The sequence below is a fragment of the Strix aluco genome, chromosome Z (genome assembly GCF_031877795.1).
Source record: "Strix aluco isolate bStrAlu1 chromosome Z, bStrAlu1.hap1, whole genome shotgun sequence".
Classification (NCBI taxonomy): domain Eukaryota; kingdom Metazoa; phylum Chordata; class Aves; order Strigiformes; family Strigidae; genus Strix; species Strix aluco.
In genome coordinates this window covers 86828633-86847754 of record NC_133971.1, presented here as the reverse complement: position 1 = coordinate 86847754, position 19122 = coordinate 86828633, and the positions used below count along the sequence as shown (strand labels likewise).

Below are 19122 nucleotides of genomic sequence, written 5' to 3'. Positions count from 1 at the left end.
TTTTTTGGTATTATGAACATGAAGTGGACTAAGTGGAACAATTATGCAGACTTCAAACAAAAGCATCCAATGAGGAGTCTAAAGTTGATAGTAAGCTTCACCACTTAATTACATAAAAGTCTTGTGATAAGTCTTTAAATCCCTACACAATAGTAGGGGGAAGTATGCAGTTAACACTCATCAGCGTTGAGCAGTTGAGAACTATAATTCACAAATATTTAATTTGGGATAAAACTTTTATTATCTATGTGTTGTCCACCCAGCAAAATAAATTAACACTTCTTGATTCAATATTATTATTAATTTTAATAAATTATTAAATATATCATATAATAATATAATAGATTTAATATATTAATATATTACTAAACAGAATTATCCATTTTTAAAATTAAGCTTATCTACATATATATATTAAAATATATATATTTTAAACAGGAATTACAGCAAGAAACACAGTAAGAAATATTGCATGCATACAGCAAAGTATTACTTCAAACAGGAACTCTGAAAAGGGTAAATAATTGGTCTATCCAACAAGGTATACTTACATCTTCATTCCAGTCTTCTGCTGTCCATTCTTCTATTGAGTTTTTCCACGCTCCTATTGTAATTTGGGGAAGGAGAGAAAACAGTTACAAGCTAAAAAGCACAATATTGCTTTTCAACCATTCTGATAAACAATCACGTTTTCATTATTAGTGGAATACAAAGTGAGGAGATGATGGCTGGAAACATGGGAAACTCTAGAAAATTGGTCTGCAGATTTAAAATTTTGGGAGGTAGGGTTTTTTTTGGCCTTTAATTTTTGATTTCAGGAATTTCTTAGTCACTATGGTACCAGACATAATCTGTACAAACACAAGTCTGCAACCAGTGATTAATCCCAAACGTTGGAAGAACTTCCTCCTATGACCCCAACAACAGTGCAAGGTTACTCGACCCCCACCACAGGATCTCCCAGTTTCATGCACAAATTCATACACAGCCTGAACAAAACACAACCACAACATGTGCTCCAACATTCATAATCCTACTTTCAACATATTCAAATTCCAGACCCAAGCTATGCCCCTGGAGGCTCCTTTCCAATCTCAGGGCAAAACAAGCCCAAACCCTTCCCCTGATACAGCAATTGTATTTTAAAACATATATAATTCATATAATGGCAGCAGAAGAGTCAATAAGCTCCCACTCTAGAGGCAAAACACTTCTTCCCATAACTTGTGGCAGAGTTTATGTGGCAAACACTGGACCACAGTGCGCAGCATGCGGCAATGGCAAAACTACTGGAAATGGTCCTCCAGCTGCAAAAACCTGATCCCTTCCATAGGAAACAGCAGGCATAAACATGCAAGAGCAATGAATCGACTCAAGGCCTTGCCCACCAGTGTAAGCACAGGGAAGGTTACCCCAGCAACAACCAGAGCTTTCATTTAAACTACATAACCACAAGCAAAGAAAGCCCCAGCTGTGAAGTTCCTGCTACCATCACCTTTGGTAGAAAAGTAGAAAGTAGAAAAGCAAAAGAACTATGGCTTTAATCATCTCCTTTTACTGAACCAGGAACCCTCTGAGACACATTCACCCAGAAACAAGCCCCCCAAAGACAGCATCAGATCCAGGTCGTACTAACGCCATTGCTACATTAGTGCATTCTTTTGTACACCGTTACAAAGCAGCATCTTGGACAGAGGACGGTCAAATGGTACTAATCCAGTGAGGCAAACAGGCCTACCACAGATATACACACACAGTGGCGAGAAGAGAGAAGATTTATACCTTGGAATCTGAAATTATTTGGCAGGTCCTGAGAAAGGTAACATCCACTCTGTGTTGGCTCTGTGGAGCAATATAGAGTTGCCTGAAATATCTCATGCTGACATTTTACCAAACAGTCCCTAACCAGGAGGTTTCTACAAGCTGCAAAATAACTAATAATCATATCCGAGCACAGCACAATTACTACAATGCCTCAAATTTCTAGAGTAATCCACACGTTTCCACAGAAATTTTGGAAAGAAAGAAAAGCCCAATGAGCAGCAGTTTTTAGAGAAATAGTTGCTTTCCCTTCTCCTGATCAGCACAAGATCCCTTCCTCTGGTATTTCTTCTGTAGAGAAATACATCCTGGTTTTTGCCCTGCTTATATTTATCTCCCCTCAGTCAGAGCAAGGCCTGCCTGTGTAGAAGACAAACTTCATGCTGGTGCCAGAACTCTAACAACTGAGCTTGGAGTTGACTAAAACAAACACAAAAAGAACTCAGACAAATCAGCCCAACTCTGGAGCATCCCCCACCACCTTTGGGGACCAAACCTGTTTGGAATAATATCTGGGACATCTTCCTGACATTCAGTTTAAATGTTTATCTGTTGTTCCCACTTATGAACATAGTTCTGTGCCTTTACTCTTTTTAAATACTGAACACAACACTTCACCCTTTTTTTAGTTTACCCAAGCTAAGTTTATTATTGTAGCTTATTAACACTCTACCTTCACAAAAAAATCCTTCCAGCTTCAGTTATTTCACTGCTCTTCTCTGCATTAAATCGAGTTTGCTAACGCCTTCCTTCTATTGATGGGATTTTAAGTGGGATCTTGCCACAAGCACATCAATCTCCTTTTAGTCCAAAATCCACCTTGGCATTATTTCAACTCCATATATCCTCCTCCCAACCTTTCCCCCATGCCTTGCAAAGCATCACAATTTAAGCCTTCTCTGCTTTCCACTGCAATTATACCTTGTGTTTTCAAGGATCCTTGTCGTAACAACTTCAACCTAGATGGCTATGTAACTCTCCTGTTCCCCTTTTTAACAAGTTCAGCTTTAGAAAGTTCTAAAGCCAAGAAAAAATATATGGTATGTAAGTCTTCAGCTATTTTCCTCCAATTCCTCATTCCCTGTCATACTATTTGACTTTTTTTTTTTTCCTTTTTTTGAATAACTAGACAGAGATATTATCCCCAATGCACTGGTGAGTTCATTCTGGATTACATTCATGTTCTAGAATGACCTGAAGATTTCCTTAAAATGTTCCTTCCAACTTTTACAGCCATCTTTAAAAAAAAAGCCAAACAACTTCCTTCTAACTTCCAAGCTACACAACTCCCTTCTTCCCCCTTGACAGCTACACTATAATTTATTTTTTATTTCTTATCATTCTTCAGTTTCAGAGTCATTTAAGGCTGCTCATAATTAAGACAACGAAGGAAGTTTTTCTATTAAATTTATGAAACTCTATCAAAGTAGATGTATCAGCAAATTACCAGGAACACAATACATTTTTATAACCTACTTTGGGAAGTGACCACCTCCAACATAATTTATTTATAAGAACTGCTGTGATTTGTTGCTCAGGATCTTCCACCGCCTTATACATTACAAAAAAGGTAAGAGGTTGACTCAGCATATATTTGTACGAAAATATTAACCACCCTGTTCAAGTTTATTTCCTTTTGGATGAGGACTGGTCATTTTGTTTCCTCCCACCTGTCCCTTCTCTTTGCCTTTCAGTTGTACATTATTCCTATAAAAATTAGGATGCAGGAAAACCAATGCTGAATTATTTGGAATACAATTACACTTAAATGTTACGAATCATTAAAGATTCACCTTTTACTCTTTTTATTTCAACCAAAACCACGAAACCACTAGCTTATCTATAAGATTACATGATGGTGCACCTAGAAACACCTCGCATTTAGGCTACTGCGATTCTTCTGGTATCTGCAACAATCCAGGACAAGAGGTTCTACAGCACTTTCAGAGAACATATGGGGGCAACTACATTTTGGAAACAAATAGTGTATTTCTTTTTAACTGAAAATGTTGATGTTGATCATTTCCCATCAATGGCTTAAAGAGGAAATACTTAGTAAACTCTCAGAACTCCACAGTTTATATTTGCATGATGTCTTCAGAGAACATTTTGATAAGCAAATTTGTTTTGTTTCTCTAGTTGGCCAGTTATTTCCTTTCTAATGTAACTGCATATGAAAGACACTAATTTTTCAAGTAGCTAGTATGAGCTAATTTTGTTTTCTTTGGTTTTAGATGAAAGAAGAAATGGGATTGGGTAATGAGGAATAAAGAGAGGGATTTCCATCCTGCCCTTCCTCTGTGTATACTCTTATCTGGCATCCGTCATTAGTCCACCGCAGGCTTTATGGATTTCCATACATATACATCACCCTCATTCACATCTTGAACTGCACATTGGGAACTTACTTATTACCTGGACTGTTGATTTGTTACTAACATAACAGCACTGCAAATTAAGAAAAAAAAAAAAAACAACTGAAAACTAGTATTTGTGATTAACAAGCCAAATCACCAGGTCAACATTGTACAACCTACTTCCAGCCCCATACCTTGTCTGCCACTCTTTCCCCCTACGCCTGCTTCCATGTTCCTTCCCAGCACTCTCTCCTCGGCTTTAAAACTACTACTCCAGCTGCAGCCTCATCTAACAGCCCTCAAGATGCTTTCAAATCACAAGGCTGAAAGTGCTTCTCACATGATTCAGTTTTAAAGAGATCTCTTCTTTTCATCTTGGGGACTTATTTCAGACATTCACTACGGCTTGTCTAAAGAAACACTGTAAAATAAAACACTCTTCCTACAGTCATATATATAAAGACATTTTTGTTTTGTTGGTTATGGTGCCTTTTCCATTTGCACTGAAAGCAAATTAAGATTAGCAGCAAAACCAACATTTAGCACCCAAAAAGCACATTCACACTTAATAAGTTTACTTTAAATTTCCACCAACTAAATGATTCTGCATGAACTCCCCACAATGACACTCACTCATTCATACCCCTAAGAATCATTATTCTGACAATGCCAGGGCAAATTCCCAAATGCCTTCTCACACCTTCTCCATACATTCTTCTGTACATCCTCAACTTTCCAGACATGCCTTAAGTTGCATCACAGAAGTTCAGCGCAGTTCTCAGTGACATGTGCGCGGCCTAACAGCAAAAATGCACTTGGCATTCAAAAAGAAGTTCCACATGTCAACTAGTACTCTTTGAATTTCCACCAACCCATTTGCTCAGCAGCAAACCCCTCACGTAGACACATTTGTACTCTTATGGGGATCTGTTTACCGACACCAAGCTACTCTTATTCCCAGCAGAATTCTTCTATTAATGAAGACTGAGGAGGTGTCTACAAGAAGGAACAGAGGTTGCCATAGGGGAGGCACGTGAAGGCTATTCAGAGTTAGCAGGGAGGGTCACAAAACATTTGAACTCACTTGGGAAGTAGAGCACAAATCAAAGTTGTTCGTAAGCCACAGCCTTACAGTTGCATTCATTAATAACTAACCTGTGAATCTTCTACCTCTGGTCCAGTCTCCTCATGCCTTTCTTGGGCATCTTCTTTCTTTAGTTAACCTAACTGTTTCTGCAATACTTGTGACAACATATACTGCCCTCCACTACCGTACAGTGAACAACAGTATCAGTATTCCTAGGCAAATTTTCAAGTCATTAGGTGTCCTTCTAACCCATGATCTGATAAACTTATCTGAAAACCTAACATGAGTGAAAGTAAAAGGTGCATTTCTGTTGGTGTTATCGCACCAAGTCATTTCAAAAGTAATTCCTTCAAAAGATCCGTATTTGGCAGAAGAGATCCCTTCCAATAACCATTAATATACTGAGGGCCACCCTCCCACACTGGACTGGAAGGCACTCAGAGTGACAAGACAGCTGCCTAATAAACCATCCTAAACTCTGAGCCTGTTAATGTTTTCTCTGGTTAAGTGGAAAATGGCTTCTATGAAGTTTAGAAAGCAGCTCACAGCAGAGCTCAACGGACCACACCCTGGCCTCCAGTATCAGTCTTTTCCTTCCACACTTGACACAGGGTTGATGAAAAATCGTCTGAGTAGGCTTCAGCAATGAAGAGATCAGAAGAGTTACCCTTTGCTAGGGTTAAAAAAAAAAAAAAATCTCCTATCACTGGATGGTTCCCAAGTGTGGACAATGACATATGTGAATTTCTCCATCCTGACACAGGGTTTCCTTTGTTTTCATCTCCTGTCACAGAATATGGGAAGCAGTAAGGTATCCTGTTTTCCCAAAGACAAGCAGGTCACATTCCACATTTCTGAATCACCAAGAGACCACTGTTAAATGGTTCCTTTCCAAACTATGTCTGTCTCTTGCCTTTAGCCAGGAGTGTGTACTTCACACTTGAAACTTCATACAGAAGCACACAGCTGCCTCTATCTTCAGACAGGCAGACTGCTCTTTTGGCTTTCGTTCAAGCGCCTACTCGTACTTTAGTTAATAATTCTCTTCAGTGTTGGCAGACCTTGGAACTCTCCTCCATCCCAGAGACTCACATCCTTACATTCCTGCATTGTACGGGTGAGGCTTCCAAAGCCATCCCAGTGTCACTGAGTGGATTCATATTTGTGAACAGTTTTTCTTTTCTTCTTCTTCTACTTAGATATTCACACCCTATTGCCCAATGCCTGAGAAGCAATCACTTTTAGTAGGACTTATACTCCTTAACTACATTAAGTGAGCTCTTAAGCAGTACTTAAGACATCTAAAAACAGTTCTTCACATAAAAGGTTCTTCCAAGAACTCTTCAAATCCCTTTGTCTCTCAAGGGATTATTAGCACTAAAGCAAAAAAAAAAAAAAAAGCAAATTGCCTTCCCTTCATTCTAACCAGACAGTCACTTAGGCCACAGCATGTGCTCTGCACATTAGTAGCAGTTAAGCTAAAAAATGAACTAATATCTGTGCCATGATAGATGTGTTCACGTTTTCAGAAGTTAACTGAACACTAACACACAATTTGCTACAGGTCTTCATTCCAATCCTTCCACTTCTTGAAGCATCTTACCAGTTCCATCATCTGCATCATTCTGACCAGTCTCCCAAATGTCTGATTTTGTCCCAAAGCCATCAGTGGCAGAAGACTCCGTATAGTCTGCAGGGTTAAATGTCCTAGAGTTTTAAAAGTTAAGAAATGGAAGAGAATACATGGGTCATTCAATGAACACAGGTGTCATCATTTTTAGCTGAAGTTGTATTAGATTTAACATCTTGATTTCCACATAATTTATCTTGATAGTTTTGGTTTCAAAATAATTTTTTCCTCTACAAGCAGACACAGATAAAAACAGGGAGAAAAGAGAAAAGAAGTAAGAGGAGCAAAAAGTGAGGAGACTGGAAAAAAAAAATTACTTTAGAGAAACTGAACCAAAACAACAATTCCTGAAAAAGCAGTTAAACAGCATACCTACTCCTCCCAGTCTTATAAAGCATTAGTTTATATGCACGATAAGCCCCTCTCAGCTGATAGTTTCTCAGCAGGTGGCTGACTGATGAGAAACCAGTATCATGTCCTTTCAGAGCACCAGACCTGCGCAGGACAGGAGTCGGAACATCAGTAAAATTATTTCAGAATGCACTCCTGACACCAATGCCAAAACAAACAGATGGAGCTAAAAGGTGAAAAAGAATTATTGAAGAAAAACCTCTTTTCAGTTTATCATCTACAGGTATGAACGAGACGGATTATTAGAGAAGTGAAATGAGCCTGTTCATCATGACATCACTGATATTACATGAAATGTCATTACAGGCAAACACTGAGTGAAAGTAGTGGAGGCTACACTTCTATGAAGCAAGTTATTCCAACAAAACTGAGAACAAACTTTAGAACTGCTGAGTAACTTCTTTTAATTCTGTTTTAGGGTCCATGTATGTCCAAACAGCTAAAGCATGAAACCTCAAAAACAGGAGAAAGTTTATAATGGCTAGCCTTTCTGGTTTTATATAGAACTCGCACATTTTACATTACACTGAAACAAATTTATCTTTAAATTGAGCTAGGACTATATGCACCACACAGAACTTTCAGCCTCCAAGGCACTATGTGGCTGCTACTGATAGATACAAACAGGTTCTCCAAGTTTGAGATATAAACATTGAGTGAACACACATTAGGTTTGTATAGATGTGTCTAGCTAGAAATACTGGTTTAAGACAAAAATAATCCATTAATCTAACAGATTTGTGAATTTTTGCATCCACATTGGTTTATCAAACATATAGCAATATTAATACATGCAGTGCCAATATTGTCAATTAATATTGCCACTGAGTTTGATCCTTGCCAAAATCTGTGCTCTGCATGTTTCTTACCCCATGCCTTGGGCTGAAAACCTCCCCGCTCCTCTCCCTCTGCCACGTCCAAACCCTAGGAGAGAAAACACCATTTAACAGCAACAGCAGAGGAGCCGCCAATCACTAGTCTGTCACATTAGAAAATACTATGGTTGAAGGAGAAAACTACCATAAAGTTAAATATCATATACTTCCCAAATTTCCTCACAGGAGAAGTAAGCCACAGTTCATCTAAGACTGCACATTTCAGTAGGGCCTGCAATGCTTTGCTATCTTTTCTGTACCTAGTGAAGTAGCTCTAAATGCCAAGACTTACCTAAAGACTCATTCCACACGAGACTGCTATTGCCGAACCATTAGACACTGCTCAAAAGTTTGTCTCTAATTTCTCAGTCTTGCCCAAGACACTCTAGAATCCCAGCATCCCTGCATACCCTGATCTCTCAAGAAATTCCCTGGCACTCCTTCTGAGGGGAAAGGTTAAATACTCCATTTGTTTCCTTCTCTGACTCAGCCCACCTGTCTACCCCTATTCTCCTGTGCTTCTGCCAACTTGCCACCACACATTCCTCCTTCTTCCCCCTTAATCATAGTTACTGACATGAAAATTACCAATTCAAATTACTCAAACAACTTCCTTGTTATCATCACCCACTAGAATATTCATTTTTATTTTAACAAAAACAAATGCTTCTTATCTCCAATTTTGATTACCAGCCTCAGTTTACAAGCTTCTTGATACAATGAATGGCTTTATTTTTCCATGTTGTACATACCAAAAAGGCATGAAAATTTTTGTGTTTCTTAACCATTCATAAAGCACATGTCTACATAAACTGTTAGAAACTATTTTTTACATGTGGCATATTTCTACATAGACTTTTTTTTCCCCTTTTTTAGGTCCTCAACACCTGAGGCTTTTACAGTTTGTTGGGGCTTTTTTTGAGGAAGACTATGAATATTATTTTTTATTTCAAGAACAGAGAAGGTCAAGAGCTGCAGACTGAGAACAAAGTGATGTTTATTTTAACAACAAAATTATGTGGTAATTATAAGTCACCAAGGAACTACAAGTTTCACAGAGCCTGAAAGTTATAATCCTGAATCACCAAAACACTGACTGTCCAAACATCACAATCACCCATGATAGGCTGTTCAAATTCAGATCAAAATTACTCACCTCCTTACTCTGTCAGTAAACAGAAAAGTCTACTACCTACATTTTCAAAGACTTCTTAGAAGCATAAAAATAGCAGGATAGTTTTACCCACATTTTGATGAAAGCATTTACCCATATCCTATACAAGATGACAACTGCTCGCTACAGAGGAACCACGGAAACCTGGAGAGGAAGGATTCCCATCCAGCAACACACAGTATTTTGGTGGGACAAGAGCACAGAAGAACTGAAGTGTTGACACTAGGCCAGGCCTGCTATCTCTATATTTTCCCCTCTGCTCTCTTTTCACAATCAGCTGGAGAGAAGACAGAGAGGTTAGGAAAGAGGTAACAACAGCTGCAACCTGGCAACTGCCACCCTTCTTCACCAAGACCATGTGTGAAGCTGTGCTTTTTGCTCTGCCATAAACAATAGTGCCTCAGACCCTGCTGTACCCAACTTACTGTAACTCAGCCTCTGAACCATCTTGCTCAGCCTACCTATTCTACCACTCTTCTCTCCTTCACCCACCTAAAATCCCCAATCTGAGAAGCTGATCCATGGCATAACAGGGTCGCAGCTCTCAGATGCACAGAACTCTGCACTCAGGATTATCTTTCTGCTCAGTAAATCACTTTTTTTAAGAGCAGAACTCAGCTAAAAAAGTTTATCTGGGGACACTGTAGGGGCCGTCTATGTAATAAATTTAATTCCTACAACTACCAATACAGCATTAAACACCATTTACTAATGATGCACAGAAGAGAGATCAACAGTTTTTTAACAAACTCAGCTACAAAACAGATTGGGAGCTGCGAATCACAGAAACAGTCGAACAGTAGCATTTTTGAATGAGGCAGACACTAGGTAGAGAGATTAGTTGGAATAGCTAGCGTGAAAGTACAAATACATTTTAGAAGAGGAAGTAGGTCTCCCCAGCCTCCCAAGTGCAAAAGTCTGAAACAATAACGTTTGCATATTGAACAGAAGATGAAGATTTTTTTGGAAGCAAGGCATAAGTGAAACAACTACAAGAACCTCTAACAATTTTAGAAATTGCTAGAAGGAAACCATGTTGTTCCTGAAGTTCCACACACAGTCTTAAACTACTAGTCAGCAATGCGTTTTTTATGTCAGATGACTTTGAAAGTTAATCCTGAACTTGAATTTCAAGTGGCCTCCCTTAACGCGTAAAGCTGTATCTATGCTTTCTGTCAAAACTGAAATTATATTAAGTTTAATCAACAAATGCAACAAAAAGCATTCTAATGAAGACAAAAGGGAAGCACCAAACCAGTTGGGTTATGAAGAGCACTAAATTCAAAGCTAGAAAAGACACTTACAAAGAAGTAATTCAAAATATGGGACAGCAAGTATTCACCACTGAAAGACCACCGTAACTTCGACATGGAAGCTTATACATCATGGTCAATAATGCAAGACGCCAACAGGAAGGGCTGATATTCTCTTTGACACAACCAGATCACTAATATATTCTTAAATTCTCGTGCTAGGAAAGTTACTTCTCTCAGCTGCCAAAATTAAAACATGGCTTTAAAACAATTAGAAGCCACAGTCTTCTAACACAGAAGTTAGTCATGAAGCAACTATGAATACCCATCAAGTATCTGCAAACTTTTGATGCTTTTTAACAGTAACTAAAAGGTCAGTGAGCAAAATGGGGCTACACACTTCAATTCAGAGCAGGGACACAAATTCTGAGCATACAATTCCACAGTAACTTAAATGATTTTAAGTCAGAAATACTACAACCAAGGTCTTTCTCACCAGTGATCACAAGCTCTGTCCTCTTTCTTGCACTGACAGTTTTGCATGTACCAGTGCGTGAGCACAATACCACTATCAGAAAACAAAATTATTAGTTCATTTTTGGATCAGGTCTCCAAACCAGTTCCCTGCTTGTTAAATGCCAGCAAACCAGTCACCTTTACACAAGGACAAGCCGCCAAAAAAATCCTGTTGACCCCAGCTAATATGCTACCTCCCCCCTTTCTCATTTTTTGGCTTGGTTAGCTTTAAACTTAGATCGATCCTCTGATACAGTTTAAATGCACCAGGAGAGACAGGATCAATTCATCCCAGCAGTAATGCCAGTTTATACTTGTAATGTACAAAGTATAGCTTTAACTATACCTCTAAAAAGACATGTATATATGGTTTAGATTGCAACAGTCAATGTCTACAGAAGTACTTTTTTTTCCTGTGGCAATACACAACCAGCAATTCTTCTATAAAAATATTTATCTATCCACAAAAAGAAAACAAGTGACTTGGCAGTAATTCATTGAATCTTCTAGTGAGTCTAAAGGGAATAGATTTTCTTACAATCAATCAGCATGGGGAGCACAAAAACAAATGACAGACATCAGGCAAAGAACAAAATTACTGCCATGACTCATATAAACCCTCATAACATTTCTTCACATTCCTTTACACTTGGATCTACAAACAGCCGCCTAAAGCATTGCTTACTGCTTGCTGTTCCAGGAAACCAGGACTGGGGAACTATGCTTAAAGTTGATTCTGATCAGTGTTCCTGCTACTAACCCTATCCAACATCATTTAAAACAATGAACTACTTAAAACATGTTTTTATTTCCTTTAACATTGTAACTGTTCAGCTGTGTATTGTTGGGTTTTTTTCCAGCACATCTCACTCAGTTGTCCAGGCTCACGTTAGCCATCACTTATTCAATTTACATTTTTCTTTTCTGGAATGCATTCTGGAGACATCAACACTTATAACCAGGCAGGTGGCAAGATTTTGAACCCATTGGGAGTTCAAAACACTCATAAATCACACAATCAAGCCTTCTGGTACCATCCATGCATGGAAAGAATTGTTCATCTCATTCACAACATTCCTTCCCCCAAAACAAGCACACACTACATGGGAGCATGAGAAAAGCTGTAGTACCACAACTCAGTACAACACAGTGCCAAGCCATTAAAACTTAGTAGCCTATTCTATAGAAAATCCAGTTTGTTGAGCTTGCAGACCTAAATCCTTCCACTGCAACACAGGTGATTTATTTCAAAACTCAGATATTCACACTAACACGTTTAAATTAGATGAGACTCTTATTAAGAAAGAGGCCTAAAAACAGCTGAAAGGAAATGGAAATGCAGATTGGAAGGGCAGGCAACACCCTAGATCTATGCTTATCTCTGACTACACAGTAACTGAACAGCCCTGGTCTCTGCTCTGGAAATGCAGAGCCAGCCATCCTCCCAACAGATGCCAAGGTGACAGAGGCTTAAGCCTTATGAACAGATAAGGAGACTAACTATGGAAATTCTATTTCTATAACTACTTGTATTCTAGGTATTCCATACTACCAAAACACTGCATTTATATTTAATAATTCAAATAACTTTTGACTTATTAGTCATCATAAAGTAGAAGCATTAGATCCGTTTTATATATTGCATGTACTCTAGTAACCATTTTTAGAAGCATGTGCAAAAGACTTTCAACTCTAAAGTTATGTTTAAAAGAAAATAACTTAGGTTAAAGCTAAGTTCTGTTTAATCTCAAAAAAACCCCAACTTTACATGACACACAGAGCCTTCTAACCAATGCAGAACCAACTACAGCAAAACTAAACGGACTTCAGATTGTGACCTCCTGAAGGTCTGCTCTATATTCATGTTTTAGAAAAAACAACATTGTTACCACTTTTGGCAGAGGAAATCCAAAATATATCCTGTGCCAACTGTGTTAAACTTTTAAAATAAGAAAACATTTAGACAGGCAATTCTGGTTAGAGAAGCTCGATTTTTTCAAGGATAGCATACTTCTTATCTAAAAAACTCCAAAAAAAGAAAAAAAAAAGAGATCAAGAACACAAGCTGGAGTATAGTTATTTACAAAAAGTCTAATCTGCTTTGCTTTCTTATACAGACAGCAGAAAAAACAAGAGTCTGAAAGCCTCCTTGTCATGTTGTTTAAGTCCGAAATGGAAACATAATGGTTTTCCCTTTCATTTTTATTTCTGTGTTGCGAAAAAAAATTCCCTGTCAGTATCCACATCCACATTTATGGTACACTCACATTGCTGTGGAAGAATGAATAGGAAGAGAATAAAGGAACAGAAGTAAAAGCAACAAATCCATTTTCACTTTGCAAACCAGGAGAGTTGCTACGCATAAATCTGTAAAAATTTCCATGCTGAGTCAAGTCCAAAAGTTTGTCTACCTGCTATCCCATTATCAGCTATAGTCAATTAGATATCTAGGAAAAAGTACACATACTGAAACCATAGTGCAGTTTCTCTGCACACTCTACTGGTCTTCCAAGCAGCCAAAGATAATTTACATACATCAAAACCCTCAGTGGTTTTTCCTTTTCTTGTTGTGGTTTGGTTTTTTTTTTAAGGATGAAATTGTCAAGTCTCTCTATGTGTAAATTTTCAGCACCGACATCATCTTATGGAAAGGAGTTCCTCAGGTTAACTACATGTCACGCATGAAGAACCATCTCATAAATTCATTCTGAACCTGTAACCCACTGATGTCATTTAATATTCCCTCATTTGCACGCTTGCCTGGAGTGATCAACTGATTTTCCCACAGAAATTTTACAGATCTCTACCATACAACCGCCCAACCCTCCCTTTTGCAGGTGGAGAAGTCCTGGTCTGCTTGTTCCGTGTGCCCCATAAATGCAGTCTTCCCAGTACCTTCAAAAGCCTTTTCTAGCTCTACCGCATCATTTTCAACATGGGGTGGAGAACAGTGGGAAAAACAAGACCCATGCTTAAAATTGAAGATATTAGAACACTAAAACACAGCAGCATAAAAAAAAAGTCTCTGTAAAGTTTGTCAATTTCTGTGTAACACTGCAACTGATAAAAACACAAATGAGGAAATATTTAGTCCAGAGCTGATAATCCTAAAGAAATAACCATCTTCCTCCGTATTTCCTTCACAAGATGTCATTTCAGACAGTTACAAATCCTTGCAATACTGACACACAAATATAATAATTACTATGATAGTACTTTTTACATCTAAATTAAGCTCATTCAAGAAATTCAGTTCTGAAAAGACAGATGGGAAGGCCATCTTCAAACAAGAAATTCCTTGACTCCTTTCCAAACTAAAGTTTACACCCTCAGTTTAGCAAGCAAAAAATTAAGGGCCAACCAATTCCAGCTGTGATGTGCCCTGAAACACATCCTGTGATACACTTCTGCTTTTGTTAGTTAGTCAGTAACACCTATCTACTTCAGATCCCTGATCTCCTGCATACCAGCAGCCAGTGGTGTTTCTACACTGCATAGCTACTACCCTATAAAGCTGCAAGGAATGTCCCACAGTCACTAATGGAAGATCTACTGGACAAGGAAGCTAGTCCCTACAGCACCAAGGCTGAAATACTCCGTAACAGGATTCTTCCCCTTCAGTAAACAGCACAGTACTACCCCAGTGTTAATCTCATTTCTGCTATTTTCAGTGCAGCTAATTTCTTAAAATTAGCTTGTTCTACAGTGAAGCAGTAATACGATGGCCCAGCAAATCTTCCCACAGAAAGCAGCCGGTAAGAGAAGTCCAGTCTGAGAAGGTACCTTAAAATAGACAGTGTGTTACTTGGGTATTAGCTGACCCCTAATTTTGTATCCAATGCCTAGATTACTACACACACAGAGTCTGCATGAAACATTTCTAAAAAAGGGTTCTGTGGTGACTTCCAGCTATCTATTTACTTTCAGCTGAAGTGCTTTATCCCACATTTGACTACTCTGTGTAACAGAAAAAAGACTACTGAATGAAATGGCAGGAAGCTTTTTATTTCTACTAATATCTAAAGAAAGGTCAGCCATCCCTGAAATACTGCAAAGTGAATTACACAGCTTTATACAACTCCCTGCAGATTTCAAGGGCTTGCATTATAAAACTAAATTAGGTATTTCCTGCCACATACCCTTGTAATATAATGATCCTGAAGTTGTTCAACAGGTTCATCACAGACAGCCGAGAACACTTCATTAAGATACTTTGCTCACATGAATATACAGTCTACAATATCTGGTAGAGAGATACAGTAATACTATGTACACTAAGCCAGTGAACAGAAATTGGCTGAAGTTGTTCCTATTTCTTCAGTCAGATATGTCAGTTTGACCTGATGATTAAGTGCTTTGGCTTGAGACATATGATATTCATCTAGAGAGCTACAGTGCTGACAACAAAAGCAGTGTGTTGTTCATAAGGTTACAAAGCAAAAAATAGACTGCATTTGAAATTAACCTCTAAGTTGCACCCAACAATTTTAAAAATCCTACCTTTATATTTATAATTTGAGTATAAAGGATAAATTTATAAAGCAAATACTGAAAGACTTACATTCCATCTACTAACAAGGCTAACATATCAAAAACTATAGCTGTGAACTATACCACACGTCCCCTGCAGAGCCACCTCTCTGCACACACCATTTGCTCTTTGCTGATTCACAGGCACAACCAAGTCATTCTCACAACCCTCTGGAAACTACATGTCTGTGTCTTTCCACTCCTTCAAGATGCAGATCTGGAGACAATGAAGTTGGATGTGCTTGCCTTTGAATGCTTTGTTACTGGATATTCCAAAGAGAAGGAAGTCCTCTGAAGGTAGAATTTTTCACGATTCAGACATTTCTTATTAAGTACATTAGCTCTGCTGTGCACTTTATCAATTTAATTCATTTGATACCCGCTTCCCCACACAACCTGTGCTGTACCTAGATTACCCATTTTCATTCCTCCTGCTCTAAGAAAAAACAATCGTCTTTTCAATCCATCATGTGAAAATCCAAACCAGCTACGCATCCATTCAATTCCACATCAAATCCATTATCTTTCCTATCTCTTCTACAGAATAGAATCAGAATTATACCTAAGACTCTACTTTTTCCACAGTTCTTCTCACTAACTCTTCCATGTCAAATTCCTTCTCTTACCAAAAAGTCTCTAAGGTGGCTTGTACTTTCTCTGATTGGCTACTGAAAACAGAAAGCAAGCCTGACAACTGGATCCACCCCAAAGAAACGGCACAAGTACACATCAAGTGTCTCCCCGAGAGCCCTACAGGTGGAATCTTGTACTCTCCTGCTGCCAAGGTACATCGTGGCAAGCCCAGTGCACTCCCACTCATGGGAGTCTGGCATGAGTCCATCTGAGAAAACAGGTCTCCACGGCCAGAGCACACCAGCCTGCTACACAGGAAATTACCACAAAGGTGATTTGTGTCTATTGTTTTAAGCTGTTCTGAGACCAAGACACAGCAAGGCATAAGGGAATGGCAGTTGAAGTACTCATGGAATCAAAGGATAACCAATAAAAGCTTAAAAAGAAGTGTTTAAAGAATTAAACGGGAGAGTTCCATTTCAGGACATGAAATCAGTGCCAGTCCCACACCAATGCCACCATCTCACCTCTCCCACGGCCACGTTTCCCACGGTCTGAAGGCCTGTCTCCTTGATTGCTGTCCACTCCATTCTCTTCAGCTCTAACTGTGGAGAGAGGACAGCTTAAGAGAAGCTTTAGAGACTCATACATGAGACAGTATAGCCATCTGCTTCATCTGAACCCCAAATGAAAAGGCAAGATTTTGAAGTGGGCTGGTCAACAGATCCCAGTCACCCCTCTCCTTTGGGGGCCTAACTACAAGCAAGTTATGTTTACTTTGCACTGGAACATTAAAAAGCAAAATACCTAATAAGAGGGAAAGACACACTTGTTTTGGTTGTTTTTTTCTTTTTTTTTTTTTTTTTTTTTTAAAAAGGCAGTGTTTTGCAGCCTACACTATTAACTATGGTCTCACCTCTTTAACAAGGTAGGAAATACAGCTGCCCCATACTATGCTTCCTAGATAACATGCAGGGTGGCAACAGTGAAAGAATAAGGGATAACCAAGAACACAAACTCTCCTGTCTGCCCATACCACACCCCTGTACAACCAGGGAAACTTAAAAGAACTTTCCTCTGTATTTAAATCAGAGGGATGATGACTGGGTGAATGTGAGGCATTAGAAAAGCACTGCAACTTAACTATTTAGTGGAAAACTCCTGAGGAGGTACTCTGAAAGATAGCTGGCTCCTTGAAGAAAAAAAAAAAGACTGGCCACTTAAAAACACTGCTGAGATTTTGTACTGCACCACTTTTCCTAACGGCAGCAACAAAATCATTTATGCTTGAATGTAAAATTGGGAAGAGACCATCAAGAGCTGGTGATCATCTGAAAAATCTTTATTTCCAGATTACAAGAAGAGACAAGCAGTGTCCGGCTCCGGCAAAAAACTCTGCCCCTCACTTTCACTTTGATGGATCCAATTTCAATTTCTTCTAAGCATAGCTGCAAGTTTTATTAATATTTTTTCATATATTGACATTACTCTTCTACAAAGATTCACAATGTCCTTACTGGAACAATATCTGAATATATTCCAATAATGAATTAGAAGAGTTGGCTAATAGTATTTTTCCTGCTTTTAAGTGAAAAGCTAAATACACTATTTTCATTCCAGTTTCTCTGCTCATCTACCAGTGCTGTGTATGATGGCCCTTACAAGGCAAGGTACACAGCTTTGATAACTGCTGATAAAACTTAAGAGAAAAAAGCAACATGTATCCAATGGTGATATAATGTCATTCCACCTAACTTGGAAACACCAGTTTGCTTTTGTACAATGTATTACTGCACCTATACAAAGTATAGAAAATTTTCAAGTGTTTCAACTCAAAGAATTTTCTCTGTTGTGGAAACTCACCTTTGGTTGGCTTATGTAATATATGCTAGAGATTAATAATGATTCCAGTCTTTTCATTCCCCTTATGAGAAGATGAGAACATCTTCAGGTTCTCCCACTCATAAAAGGAGATGGAGTCAAAGCTGGATAATTGTTTCATTAAAAGAAACAAAAAAAGTATCAGCTATGCAGCGACATACTTGTTCTCAAGCAGTCTTACAAAGCACCAATTCTAAAATGTACATAAAGAACAGCAATTAATCAAAAAAGGACAGAACTTTAAATTAAACTGAGTGTCTCTGAACAAATACAGATCATCCCCAAACCAAGCCACACAGACAAATCAGGCATACCTGTCACACAAATAAGTTATGATCCCTTCAGTACTGAGCTATAGCTTGGACAAACTTCATTAAGAATACGATCTTAACTCAGTCAGTTTCAGCTGCAAGAAAAGCGTCTGAATCTTTAAAAATGAACCCCTATACGTACACTCTCGGCCACGGCTGCCTCCTCTTCCCCGTCTGTTGGAACTTCCCCGTCCACGACTCACTTCTCTGTCCCCTCGTTTTTCTCTGTTCTCTTTGTTTTCTGAACTTTCCTTTCCAAGGCTTTTCTTCTTTCCCCCTACAGTCTCCCAAGAGGTCTATTTGGGTAGAATAGAATTAGATACAGAAGTCAAAAAGGAAGAGACAGCTCTCAATGCATACTTCCACCTCACACCCCTCCAGTTCATGGAAAAAGACAGGTATTTGCATAACATCACATACGTAATACCTTGCAAACTACACTGATACAAATGGAAACACAGACTGTATTTTTGGGAAAAGATGAGAAAGAAACAAGTTTTAGAAATTGGATTGTCTTATGGAATGTGAGAATCCCAAATACTTCTCGCTATTTCAAGAAAGCCTAGATGTGACTACAACACAAAAAATTTGCAAAGCAAGCAACTGTTTCCCTCTCAACTACCTCCACAGAACTAGCAAGGAAACATGCACGCAGCTATCTTTTTCTCCTAAGGAAATGAAAAAATGCTTATAAGCATCATTG

At 38.6% G+C, this 19122-nt stretch overlaps 1 protein-coding gene across 14 annotated transcripts in view; it reads right to left on the bottom strand.

Annotated features, from left to right (window-relative positions):
* UBAP2 (ubiquitin associated protein 2) overlaps positions 1-19122 on the bottom strand; it is a 139625-nt gene that overhangs the window by 87308 nt on the left and 33195 nt on the right. For 9 of the 14 annotated variants that reach the window (XR_012621515.1, XM_074811612.1, XM_074811619.1 and 6 more), the window contains exons 5-10: positions 18562-18715; positions 16755-16832; positions 8176-8230; positions 6869-6972; positions 1783-1842; positions 552-604 (exon numbers count right to left, since the gene is read on the bottom strand). Coding sequence is in view for 13 of the 14 variants with exons in the window: in XM_074811612.1 (XP_074667713.1) it covers positions 552-604; positions 1783-1842; positions 6869-6972; positions 8176-8230; positions 16755-16832; positions 18562-18715 (504 nt within the window). In the remaining variant the exon portion in view is untranslated. Of the gene's footprint in view, positions 1-551; positions 605-1782; positions 1843-5833; positions 6044-6868; positions 6973-8175; positions 8231-16754; positions 16833-18561; positions 18716-19122 lie in introns of those variants that run through there. The other 5 variants (XM_074811620.1, XM_074811621.1, XM_074811626.1 and 2 more) reach the window with 4 other exon arrangements.